Source organism: Salvia miltiorrhiza, chromosome 2, assembly GCF_028751815.1.
Source record: "Salvia miltiorrhiza cultivar Shanhuang (shh) chromosome 2, IMPLAD_Smil_shh, whole genome shotgun sequence".
NCBI classification, from domain to species: domain Eukaryota; kingdom Viridiplantae; phylum Streptophyta; class Magnoliopsida; order Lamiales; family Lamiaceae; genus Salvia; species Salvia miltiorrhiza.
The window spans coordinates 48,097,625-48,111,161 of NC_080388.1; the positions used below are offsets into that span (position 1 = coordinate 48,097,625).

At 30.8% G+C, this 13,537-nt stretch overlaps 2 protein-coding genes and 1 long non-coding RNA gene across 3 annotated transcripts; 2 read left to right on the forward strand and 1 right to left on the reverse strand.

The window, feature by feature from the left end:
- Nucleotides 1–67: 67 nt before the first annotated feature.
- LOC131011831 (uncharacterized) lies at nucleotides 68–532 on the reverse strand (the record flags this gene model as incomplete). The annotated part of the gene is made up of 1 exon (XM_057939708.1): nucleotides 68–532. A coding segment is annotated over one exon (465 nt), but the record flags the coding sequence as incomplete, so codon positions are not given.
- A 2-nt stretch (nucleotides 533–534) lies between these two features.
- LOC131011832 (uncharacterized) lies at nucleotides 535–1,366 on the forward strand. Its single transcript, XR_009097123.1, has 2 exons — nucleotides 535–680; nucleotides 791–1,366. It is a non-coding gene; the product is annotated as an uncharacterized LOC131011832 (long non-coding RNA).
- A 5,108-nt stretch (nucleotides 1,367–6,474) lies between these two features.
- LOC131011833 (MADS-box protein defh21) lies at nucleotides 6,475–8,699 on the forward strand. The gene is made up of 6 exons (XM_057939709.1): nucleotides 6,475–7,059; nucleotides 7,665–7,752; nucleotides 7,829–7,996; nucleotides 8,079–8,120; nucleotides 8,208–8,249; nucleotides 8,345–8,699. The coding sequence occupies exons 1-6, from the start codon at nucleotides 6,872–6,874 to the stop codon at nucleotides 8,537–8,539; spliced, it is 723 nt and encodes a 240-aa protein (XP_057795692.1). The 5' UTR covers nucleotides 6,475–6,871; the 3' UTR covers nucleotides 8,540–8,699.
- Nucleotides 8,700–13,537: the final 4,838 nt, after the last annotated feature.

Here is a 13,537-nt window from a genome sequence, read left to right on the forward strand (position 1 = left end):
TCTTTCATTTTCATATAAATATTAATGCATAAAAAAAATACTATTATATAAATATTGCATCTGAATTTTATAAATTCTGAAAGACTTCTTTGTATACAACATTGGTAGTAGTCGTACCGTCACCACTATCCTCATCAGAAATGAAGATTTTCAAACCACTACGACTACGAACTCTCGAAATAGCAACGTACAACTGACCATGTGTAAAAACAGGTTTTGGCAAAAAAAAGCCAACATGAGAAAGAGATTGGCCTTGACTTTTGTTGATAGTCATTGCGTACGAAACAATTAGAGGAAATTGACGCCGCTGGAACTTAAAAGGCAATCTTGGATCTGCCGGAGTGAGCGTCATTCTTGGAATCAATACTCTTTCTTCTACATTATCTCCTGTCAAGATCTTTGCTTCCAAAACATGGTTACCAAGTCTTGTAATCATTAATCGGGTGCCATTACATAATCCATTTGCATGGTCAATGTTTCTCAACAACATAACAGGAGTTCCCACCTTCAAGTACAGCTCATGGTTTGGAACACCAGAACATTCATCGGGGACTCGGGCACGAACCCAATCGAGGGTAGGTTAATGAGGGATTGAACGATGGGGGCTTATACGGGCGTCTCTATTTTTAATTTTCGCTTCAGACTTTGTGATTTAACAAAATCTTTACAATAAATTCAAGGTTTAAATTTTTTCACAATTTCTACATTTTTCATTCAAGCTTTCTGTTATGTTTATAAAACACTTATGCTGACATTCGAATTTTTTCTTTTATTTGAACATATGGTGGAGTTTACTTGACAATTCTGCCAAGTGACTTCAAGGAGTACACATAGAAGGGAATCAGATGCGGAGCTTCGTAGTCAGGAGGCGGGTCACCATAGAAGGCTCTCATGATCGAAAGAAAAACACTTGCAGTCTATATACAACACTAATCTACCATATCAGTTGTAGATCTATGTATCAAATCGAGATCTATAATAGATCTGTGAATAAGACCGAAAACAACAGATAAGTTTTTCTACTTCTTAACTTTATACTTTTAGCATTTTTTTAAATTTAATTCTATTTTGCTTTCAGTTTGAATCCCTGGAATTCAGATCGAAAGTTGCAACTTCGATGAAAATTATCACAGATAAGTTTTCTATCTTTTACAGAAGAAGGTTGAAGCACATACCATGAAGAAGATGTTTTTTCCCTTTCATAGAACCTTATCGTTGTTTTTCTGCGTCGATTGAGTTCTTTATTTCTGATCTGATCTCCTTGCTCTCGATTCTCGCCTCCTTTATGTGATTAATTTAGTCGTGACTGCTCTTGATTCAGTTCTTGATTTTTCGAATTTACTGCCGTGACTTCTCTTTGATGCTTCACTGAAGTTTTTTTAAAATTTAAATTTTGTAAATTGTAACTGCTCCTACGTGGTCAAAAGTTTGTGGACTCAAAGTTAGTGGCGTTAATATTTTTTTTTAACCTTCATATTAAAAGTATTATCAAAATTGCCATTCAAATTGATTTGAAATCAATTTCTAATTGAAAACTGCTGTTTTAATATAGTATAGATAACATTGTGTATAATTGACAATATTAAATTATACAAATGACACTGCGTATAAATGACACTATTCGGTTATACAAATGACACTATGACATTTTAAACTATTATAGTGTCATTTCTATAACCGAATAGTGTCAATTATAGATAGTGTCACTTGTATAATCGAATAATGTCAATTATATACAGTGTCATTTACAATATTATAGTGTCATTTCTATAACCGAATAGTGTCAATTATAGATAGTGTCACTTGTATAATCGAATAATGTCAATTATATACAGTGTCATTTACAATATTATAGTGTCATTTATACGCAATGTGATTTGTATAACCGAATAGTATCAATTACAGGTTGTATCATTTGTATAATCGAATATTGTCATTTACATTGTTCTGATTGGAATATAGATTCAGATCAGGATGCGGGTTAGCGTGCAATCCAATTATACGTTATAATTGATTGTACCCAAAATCAGCTCTTCTATAAATAAAAGGGTAAATATTACTTTAAACTTCAAACTATTTCCGCATTATCAGTTATATCCTAAACTAGTGAAAATGATTTTTAGACCTTGAACTATCAATTTTGTATCAATTGTACCATTCGTCCATTTTTTGGGCTCGAAAAATTTGACGTGACTTGCTGGATGCCACGATCTCGTTGTATCAATTATATAAAACAACGTGATTATATGGTTTACTAATTAAAAATTTAAAGGGTGAAAAGTGGGTGAAGAGTGCAATCTATACTATATTAAAAAGGGAGTTTCCAATTTGCAATCAATTTCAAATTAATTTCAAAATTGAGTTGCAATTTTGTAGTTATAATAAAATTGAAGATTTATGTTTAAACTATGTATTTTCCTTTTTATTTTCATTTTCTTTAACTTCTCATTTGTTGTTATATTTCTTTTCCAAAATTGTGAAATTCAATTAATTATAAAATATTTAATATACATATCAAATTAAAGATCAAGACAAGAGCTTTAATATGATATATTTTATGAAAATATTTGATTTAAAATGTAAAATTTAAATTTGTTTAAATATTAAAGTTTTATAAATTTCTCTCTCCTCTCTCATCTTTTTTGAATAAATTTATTTTTAATTTTTTAATTAAATTTTTATTTTTAATTTTTTTTAACTTTTTTGTGTTTTTCAATATCAAATTTTATAATTGTGAATTCTTTTTTATTTTTTCAATATTCAATTAAAATTAATATTTTTATTATATTTATAAGTATAATAATTGAATTAGTATTAATTTTATATAAATATAAAAATTACAAATGTTTTCCCGTGCATTGCACGGGATGCAAATGCTAGTTGATACAAAATTGATAGTTCAAGATTTAAAAAATTATTTTCAATAATTAAGAATATAATTGATAATGCATAAATAATTTGGGATTTAAAAATAATATTTACCTTAAATAGAAGGGACATTTTTTTGTGGACGAGCATATGGAAATTAAATTGTTTGCTCGTGTTACTAGAGAAATGTGATGCACTTGGACTTGGTTCAAGAATTTCGTTTTCTCTCTCCGCTCTTTGACATTAATACTTGCTTCTTTTTCCTGTCCCTTTATTAGTAATAGTGTGTGCGTGTTTAAAGTCGGGGATTTAGTGGAAGGAGCCAAACTATTAATTTTGAGTCCATAAATTAAATGCTACTTCATAGGGTATTCATTTGAATTTTCGATTTTCGCACCGTGGTCAATATGTTGCAATTACATTAATATCTTTTAATTTTTTTATAATTATAATTATAATAATAATAGAATTACGTACGTCATTTTAGTTTATGCAGTGCATATTGGACAAACTTTGCTTCTTAGTTCTCCCCAAACTATTTTTAATCAGACTGGTACTCGTCATTTATCGAAAATCATCATCTACGTAATTAACTATTTAATTACGTGCTCATCAAATATGAGACTATCATAATGTAACTATAATTCATTAAGGCATTAATAGTTTTTATATTTACTATTTATACGATCGGAAAAACGATAGTGGAATAATTACTAGTCTAACATACATATTAATAGAAAGCTTATCACTACCCTATATTTTTTTTGCTTCGTATAAATATTATCCTTGAAAATTGTTGGTGAAAAGTGTACGCGTCAACTGGTCATTTTATAAAACGAGTTCCATTAAATATTATTCATTGCTTATTCATTGATACTTTCTCCGTCTCACTTAAGTCGATCACTTTCTTTTCAGTACAAATTTTAAAGAGCTAGTGTTAAATGTGATAGGTGAAAAAAATGAAAAGATGAACAAAGAAAATAATTTTTACCATATAAAGAAAGTGATCAAATTAACTGGGACAATCCAAAAAAAAAAAAAAAATACTGATCAAGTTAATTAAGACGAAGGGAGTATCATAAAGTGTAAATAAAGTATAAAATTAGAACATGAAAAAAAAATAGAGATGTCTCGCGCGTCATTGGGTAGCCTAATTATAAAAATGGTCCAACAAATGAATTTAGTGAAAAATATATATTCTAGCATCGTCCACTAAAAATTTGTCATAATTTTTATTTTTCATCTAATTTGTCCATGAATAATTTGTCACTTTTATTTATAATAGTAGAGTTCACACATCTCCACTCACATCTAAAGTGTGACCATAATTTCACTAACATTTTATTGAAAAAAAAATATCCACAATATGACATTTTTTGTGAACGGAGGAAATAATTATCATGAGACTTGTATGTCTCAGTACATTTAAGGGCGTGTTCGGATTACTCGAGACTATATTAATTTGAGATTACTCAAAATTAATTGAGTCAAAGATTATTTAAGAAAAATTTTGTCATAAGAGGAGGACCAAGACTCATAAGCCATGATTAATCCTACGAGCATTGCGCTTTCAGATTAAGTCACGGACCGAATCCATTTAATCAAATAATATATTATTATAACATATTATGAGACTAATAATTCATCAAATTAACACCGAACACCACCCTATTAATATGAATAATTCAAATTTAAACTTGTTGATATGTTTTTTGCATATTAATATGAATAATTCAAACTTAAACTTGTTGATATGTGGTAAAGCATAAATGAACGGTGATCATTTATTTTGTGAATTATCGGTGAATCGTGGATTTTACCTAGAAATTGATCAGAAAAATGAGAGAAGATTGTGGGATTGCTGAGTGCACGAGAAAAAGCTGCTGTAGTATTGAGAGTAAAGATAGCGTAAATTTACAAGATACATGCTAAGGGCTATTTATAGATTACATGTTGAGGGTAGAATAGTAAATTTAGTGCTTGAAACATGCGCCTCGCATGGTCGAGGTCATAATAGTAAATTTGCCCTTAGGCGGGAGATTTTCCCGCTCCTCTGGTGATTTCCCGGACGAAGGTCATTTCTCTGGCGAGAATGGCTTCTCTGGTGAAGACCGTTCCTCTGGTAAGGCTCATTCCTCTGACTTTTCTGCGAGAGTCTATTTCTTTGATGAATCCCGCTCCTCTGACAAGCCCGTTGCTCTGGTTAAGACCACTTCTCTGCTCTGCACGTATTACTCCTCATCAATATGATTTACTCGTGAGCTAATAATAAATTTGTGAGCCGGAAATTACTAATTTATACTCCACTAACACTTTTGTACTTTAGTTTCTGATAATAACTACGTTAACTACATCCTAATATTTTATTATAATTATAAGTAAATATATTATATCTTTTACTTTGAGAATCAACAAATTATATTTTCTTAAGGAGACGATATAATATATGCGTATCAATTTAAATATATATTTCATAAATTTGTCCAAGCTCGAATAAGACCGTACGTGGGGATTGAATGAATTCAAGAAATGAATTAATTAAGCTCGAGTTTTAAACGAATGAAATTTGAATTAGACAATATCTGGTGAATTAATTATTTATGATAAAGTTATATATGGTCCATGCAACTCAATCTTACAGTTTCCTAAAGTGGAAAATCTTTAATTGAGTCCCTTTATTCTTGAAGAGCCAAAAATGGTAAAATTCAGGAATATTTGGTAGCGCAGAGACAGTGGTGGTTAGACGTCAACAACAATCCTTTCCTCTAACTCAATGCACGACACATTTCTTCCAACCATTATACCAATTAAACTTTTACTTCTTTTTCAGCTGAATAATTCACTTCCCAAATTACCAAATCACCCATCCTCTCTAACAAATTAATAATCAATATCAACCAAAACCCTAGCTAGGATTTTATGTCATGAAATGTTGATTTGACGAAATTAACGATATATATTAAATACTACTCCATCTGTCACACTAATAACGGCTTATTACTGTTCAGCATGCATGGCTATTAAGAAAAAGAGTGATTAATTAAAGGATAAAAGTGATGAAAGTGAAACCCATAATTTTTGTGAAAGAAAATGGTTTCATTTTTTAGATAATTGAGCTATTATTAATGAGATAGATGAAAAAGGAAAATGAGTCATTATTAACGGGACGAATGGAGTATATGTTAACTCGAACACATTATTATGTAGAGTTTGGTTGAAGTTTAATTTATACAACTCTAAAATGTGATTCAATTTTGGCTAATGTATAAAGGGGAGACAAAAGTAATTTCCACAAACTTTATGGACCAAATGGTAATTTGACCAGACTTATGTGATTTGGCCTTATAATAATGTGTGTGTATATATATGCTCATATATCATGGGATGCATTAATTGTCGATGGGATGGAGCACCCACCATATGTATGCTTGCAAAGTTTTATTAATTCGTCTGACATTTTATTTAATTTCTCAATATGATTATAGCTAAATTAATGCTATACACTAGTGTATATGTATATATATATACTGTATATAAACATAATGCATGTATATCGTACGTATATTGTTAATATTTTATGTTTAGGGGCAATTAGGAAAGATGGGCTTAATCATGTGAAAAGACCATCTTTGTATGAAAGTGTTTCTTGAAATATTAGTAAATTAATTTGTAAAGATTAATAGATATGCATGCATGCCTATAATTAATAAATCCTAATTATGTATGTATACAAGGTGCATGTGCATAGGCATGCAGACACACACTCAACACCCAGCACATAAAAGGGAAGATAGAAGAGTCTGCATTTTACTCTTTGCTTATAAAAGATAGAATTGAAGCCCTAAATACCAAACAAGAACAAGGTAAACAAAGTTAGTTTCCTCTCTATTTTTCTCTTAATTCTCCCAATTTCATATATACCAAAATTTGATGATAGTTTTGTTTGGATGTGGTGTTGAGTATATATTCCAATAGTGGTGTGTTTGGAATTTGCAGAATTGGAATGGGGAGAGGGAAGATAGAGGTGAAGAGAATCGAGAACAACACGAGAAGGCAAGTAACCTTCTCGAAACGTCGATCGGGTTTGATGAAGAAGACTCACGAGCTCTCTGTGCTTTGCGATGCTCAAATCGGACTCATCGTCTTCTCCACCAAGGGCAAGCTCACTGAGTATTGCACCCCTCCACACAGGTCTACCTTTAATTAATTTGTTGCATGGAAATTCTTTCAATTCTTTGCATCTTTGCTTTCAAACTATATATTGCTGCTGGTCTTCTTGAAAAAATTTAAAAAGAAACCTTGCTCTCTCTCTCTCTAGATCTTGTGTTTCTGAATGTGAACAGAAGTAATCAATTTCTTTTTTGACCAGCCTCAGCCCATTGACCCTAATTCCATCATTCATCTAGTGTCAAATTCCATGTTTGGAATGAACATCACAATTTATTGTTGTTGTATAGCCCTTTGATTATGATATATATATATATATATATATATATATATATATATATATATATATATTCCTCCTTTTTGGATCTGCTCTTAAGCACCAGTACTTCACAGAAAAAAAAAGTTTTGAAAATGAAGTAATAAAAATTATTAAATTAAATTAATTAACCTGATATCTAGTTGAAATCTTGGTGTAAAATCAGTCTATATTCATGTAATTTCATGTGCAAAACCTAGCAATTTTCCCTCATGTAGAAAGCAAAAACACAACAAATTAATATTAGTCTCAATTAATCTGAATAGTTAATGAGTGCGGAATTGAACATATATGTTATTAATGGTGTTTGCAGCATGAAGCAGATGATAGACAGGTATGCAAAGGCCAAAGGCATCTCAATACCGGAACATGGCAGCCGCGCCGGAGCAACCGCATACGATGTAATTACTCTAAATTAATTAAATTTTGTAAACATATACTACATAGTAGTAATTAATTATTGAAATAAAAATTCAGGATCAAGTGATAAAAGAGGTGAGCCGAATGAGAAGCGAAACACATAATCTTGAGCTGAGCTTAATTCAGAGGTACAAAGGCGATGACTTGAGCGGCGTACACTACGAAGAACTGCTCCAACTCGAGCACCAGCTCGAGCTCTCGCTAAATAAAGTTCGAGCTCGAAAAGTAAATATCATATTTTTACTTTCTTCCAAGATTTAATATAGCTTAACCAAATTAACATAATTCTATATGTTTCTTATATCAGTTTCAGCTTATTCAAGAGCAAGTGGAAAATCTCAAGAGGACGGTACATATATATATAATAATAATAATATTATTAGCTATCATATATCTTAACTAAAACTTAAAATTTTCACTTTTGTTGTGATTCCAGGAAGTTCTGATGGAGAAGGAGAATCAAGAAATGTACCACTGGGTAAATGATTTAATAATTAAATACTAGTTTGTTTGAGAATATTGATGTATATATATGTGAGTGATGGGGTTAATTAAATTTGTTGGTTGGGTTAGCTAATGAGCAATCAGATTCAAAAAGAAGCAGAGATAGAAAATGAGCAGCAGGCGATGACGGAGCTGAAGCTTGTGGAGCAGCAGCCATTGATGAATCAGTTCCCATTTTTTGGAGATGATCTGCACCTCGGAACCCTACCTTTTCACACACACACATACCGCCTCCAGCCCACTCACCCTAATCTTCAAGATTAGACTTCAATTCATTCTAATCAAGATCATTTGCTCTACCTACCTGTAATTTATTATTTTTCACAACCCACATATTTATATATATTCATACTGTTATTTATAGTATTAATTTAGTGGTTACTGTTCATGATATGTAGTTTCAAAAATTGCAATGATATATAATATATTTGTGTTTAATTTGCTGGTACATTTACATTTTGTATTGAAGATCGTCGTCTTTCTTAATATGGATACCTAATTACTTAGTGTTATGAATAATTTCATTCAAATTAAGTATAGTTGTGTAAAATGATTTGCATAATATATACCCCGGCCCTTTTAATATAATATTGAAGCAGAATGTCACAATATCGATGTGAAAACTTACAATATCCACAACTTCCTCCATTGATCAATGGCGCTTTCATCTTCCAATTAACATCCAATTAATTGACAAATTCAAAGTATTTTAGAGAATCCAATGACAAGACTTCTCTAATGGTATGTTTAATTTATTCATGAAATTGATCATATCAGTAAGAGTCACACACACGACGCCCTAACAAGTCCACGTACAATTTGAGAATTGGGTTTCGTGCAAATTTTTGATAATTAAAACATGCATGGATTTGTTGCATTTTACTCTAAATTAATCTTTACACTATCAAATAGAGTATCGACTATATATAGGAAGGGAAACAACATGGATCCAAATTAATAAGCAACAATATTAATTAATTTCTCATTCACCACTCCTCGTGCATTAGACACCATTGCTAACTGCTAAGGTTGCGTTTGGGCCTTGAGTTGGTTGATTCCAAATAACAGGCCCATAAATTAATGTATGATAGTTGGGCTTAATTGTTTTTTTTTTTTTTTGAAACAATAGAGCCGAATGGCCATATTCAACATACAACATCAAATTTTGTCCACCATTTGAAAAAACATAAATTTTGGCTATTTTTTGTATGTCATAACTATTCTACCCTTCTCTCTCTCTCCTCTCTCTTTCTCATCTCCCTCTCTCTCTCTCCAGCGGCTGTCGCTCTCTCCTCTCTCTTTCTCATCTCCCTCTCTCTCTCTCTCCAGCGGCTGCTCGGCAGCGGCGCTGAGTAGAAGTCACCGGAGCTCTCGCGGCTTGGGCAGAATTCATCGGAGTAGAGGATGAGGCGGCGGCGGTGGAGGAGATCCGGTCCTCTGAAATCGGCAGCGTGGAGGAGGGACTGGTCAGGTGGCGGAGGATGAGACGGCGGCGGCGGATCTGATCTAATGAGGCGGCGATGGATCTGATCTAATGAGGCGGCGACGGCCGGTGGATCTGATCTGATCGTTGCGCCGCCTCCTCCATCGGCAGATCTGATCTGATCGTTGCGCCGCCTCCTCCATCGGCAGATCTGATCTCCGCCTCCTTCGATTTCATCCATCGACAGATCTAATCTGATCCGTATTTGTGCTGCACGTATGACACTTATGGCACTATTAGTGCCATAAGTGCACACTTCCCCCTAGGGTTTATATATTCCATTTAGGGTTTAGATTATCCATTTGGGATTTAGATGTTCCATTTAGGGTTTAGATTATCCATTTAGGGTTTAGATGTTCCATTTAGAGTTTAAATGATGTTGTTGTTTCTGTATTTGTGCTGCACATATGGCACTTATGGCATTATTAGTGCCATAAGTGCCCAAATGACCATTTTACTTAGTTTTATTTTGAATTTTCGTTGGCACTATTAGTGCCATAAGTGCCAAAATGACTATTTTACTTGGTTTTATTTTGAATTTCCGTTGGCACTTTTGGCACTGCCAAAAGTGCCAACGGAAATTCAAAATAAAACCAAGTTAGTGTCATAAGTGCCAACGCAAATCCAAAATAAAATCAAAGTAAAATCTTGGCACTTATGACACTAATAGTGCCATAAGTGCCTAACTTGACCCGACACGCGACCCGCGTGCCTGATCCTACCCGGTCCGCCCCATTAAGGGTAAAAACGTCCAAATCAATAAAAATGGTCAAATTTTGTGTTTTTTCAATGTGTGACCATAAATTGTGTTTTATGCTTCATTTTGGCTACTTCAAAATTTTATTCTTTTTTTTAGCGATGGTTGGACTTAATTGTTAACAAAAATAAGTACGCCTATGTTTAATATATATTTTAAATAATGATTTTACCTTCTATGTTGTTCAATTCATTCATACTCTTCATTTGCTCATACTGCTATTTCTTACTTTTATATACATATAAGACTTGTTTGATAATCATGAGAATTTGTGTTACATATTTTTATGCGATATCTTTTACTATATGTCATATTAATATCACATTTGATAGAATGCATTAAAATGTCTATAAAATATTAATATTTCACCCATTTCCGAAAAATATGCGACGATGTGGGTGACACTAATTTTAAGAAATATTAGATGATAGTACTTTGAGTGGACAATGGGTCTCACTTCATACATTAGGTACGGAATGAATTAATTAACAAAAAGTAATGATGGGCCATGCTGGTCTTTTTGTGAATCAATATTAAAAGTAAGGATAAAAAAATATTTTTGGGAGACGACCCAAAATGACAAAAAATATGCATGTTTTTCAAAGACGAGAGGAATATGTTGTTAATTTGATATGATGTATTAAGATTATATATAAAATTTTAATTCGTAAAATGTTCTTATAATTAAACTATTTAATAATGTCACTTTAGTTGATATTAGGGCAATTTAGTCTATAATAATTTAATATGTATTTGCTGTAATTAAGATTGATATTATGCATACTGCCTCAGTGGTGGTATGGATAATGACAAAAATTTGTATAATTTCATCGAACTTTTGGATTTATAAAGGATGGTATGTTTCGTTCTATACAAAATATAAATGTGTTATAGTTATACTCCCTCCATCCCACTGTATCTAAGACTCTTTCTATTTTGGGCGTCCCATTATAAGTGGGACTCTTTCCTTTTTAGGTAAAAGTTTTTCCCTTTAAACACATTTTCACTTTTTCACTTACACACAAAATACACCTTTCTTAATTTTCGTGCCCAAAAAAAAGGTCTCACTTACAGTGGGACGGAGGGAGTATATATTATATACTCTAATCACTTGTATCAAACGAGCCCTAATATAAAAATATAAATTGTATGATTTTATATTTAATTTCAAACTTAAACATTTAACGAGTTTTCTCACAAATCGATTACCATTCAACTCAAGCTCACTCGTATAGCTAACAATTTAATCGAATTTGAATATATTTTTTTAAAGTCAAAATTTGAAAAGCTTAATTAACTCATTTAGGAGGTGTTTATTTTGAATGATTGATAATATAATATAGATGAATTCTTCATACTAGGATTGCTTCAAAACCGTACCCTCTCTTTTAATAGAATATGAATCAAGTAAAATTAACTTAAATGATAAAAATTATTAAAAATTTTGGGGTATCCTAAAATTTCAATCCATCTAAATAAATTAATAAATTAAAAATTAATTTTATTATTTTTATCCATCAGGGATTAATCTCCTAAATTAAAGGACTTATATAATCTTACAGTCGATTCATACTCCCCTCAACTCTGAAGCGGCTTAGCCCCACCTCCCCCCTGTCCTTGCTCCAATTATTAGTAATCGATCATACGATCTATAATATATACGAGGAATATTATTATGGGGTATTTATGTATGTGGAACACGATTAACGTGGTTCCAAAAGTCCAAAACCAGATAACATATTATATAATTTAAATATGGCAAGTCATACAATTGTTTTAAAATTTATTCTTTGTCAAACAACTCTGTAATATTACGATGATTTATTAATGGGTCAGATTAGTTGTCAATAACATGAAGTACAAGCTGAATGATTGGACTTGCCAATTAAAATAACGAGATTTTCAGTCTAGCACTAACGTAGAAAAATTCTATAATTAGTAAGAGTATTGAGGGTCAATATATTAATAGGTGCAAAATTTGTTATATATTAATATTTGATCTAGCTTCGAGCTCCATAACTTGGAAAATTAATTACTTTATCAGTTGATTATTTATTATATAATATAGTAAATCTTCGATAGTAATTGGGGCGCAATTTGATAATTAACCGAAATATTGATTACGTAATGGAGCAAAAATATTTATCTTTTTTTACACGATAATTTTTATTTTTATTGTATGAAAATTATTAATTTCATATTATATATATATATATATATATATATAATATAGTAAATCTTTGATCATAAGCACTACAAAAAAAATCCACTAATAATATGATGCTTGGTAGCTATTATGCGTGTTATAAAAATTAGTGATATTTGATAATATATATAGCTAATAACTAATAATCTATATAATATATAAAACATCAGTTTTACAACTAATATTTTGCCGCCAAATTAGTGTTAAATTTGTAATTATAATCATAAAATAAGGGCAATTTATAAACAAATAATTATACAGTTTTCTATCACATGCCCACTAACTCACCCACTACTAGATACTTATTTTTTAATTGTTATATAATACTAAAATATTATTAAACAAAATTATAGCTCACGTTTCTTAATTTAAGAAGATAGTATACTATTATCTAATATTAAATGGTATATTATACTTTATTTATACATAATATATATAAAAAAAATAAGTGTAACCTTTTCCATTTAATTTCTCTTTCTTTTCTTATCCTTTTTATCTCTCTTCTATTCTTTTTATTTTTATTTTAAATCTTTCCTTAAAATCATTAAATTTAATACATAAATAAATATTCAATATGCATTTTAAATTAAAGATCATAACAAGATCAAGTAAAAAAAAGATATTAACATCTTTAATTTAGTGTGAAAAACATTATAAATACTTTTAAAATAAATAAGTTATAATTATTTAAAATTTTAAAATAAAATTTTCTTCTATTCCTCTCTCCTATCTTCTTAAAGTTGGAGTACATTACTTTTTCTTTTATTTATTTTTTCTATATTTATTTTATTTTCTACTCTTTTGCTAAAAATATGT

Bases quoted from the DNA above. Each gene is read 5' to 3' on its own strand.
- LOC131011833 (XM_057939709.1), top strand. From the start codon at position 6,872: ATGGGGAGAGGGAAGATAGAGGTGAAGAGAATCGAGAACAACACGAGA. The intron at 8,121-8,207 runs GTACATATATAT...TTGTGATTCCAG, and splicing joins TGGAAAATCTCAAGAGGACG to GAAGTTCTGATGGAGAAGGA. The intron at 8,250-8,344 runs GTAAATGATTTA...TGGTTGGGTTAG, and splicing joins ATCAAGAAATGTACCACTGG to CTAATGAGCAATCAGATTCA.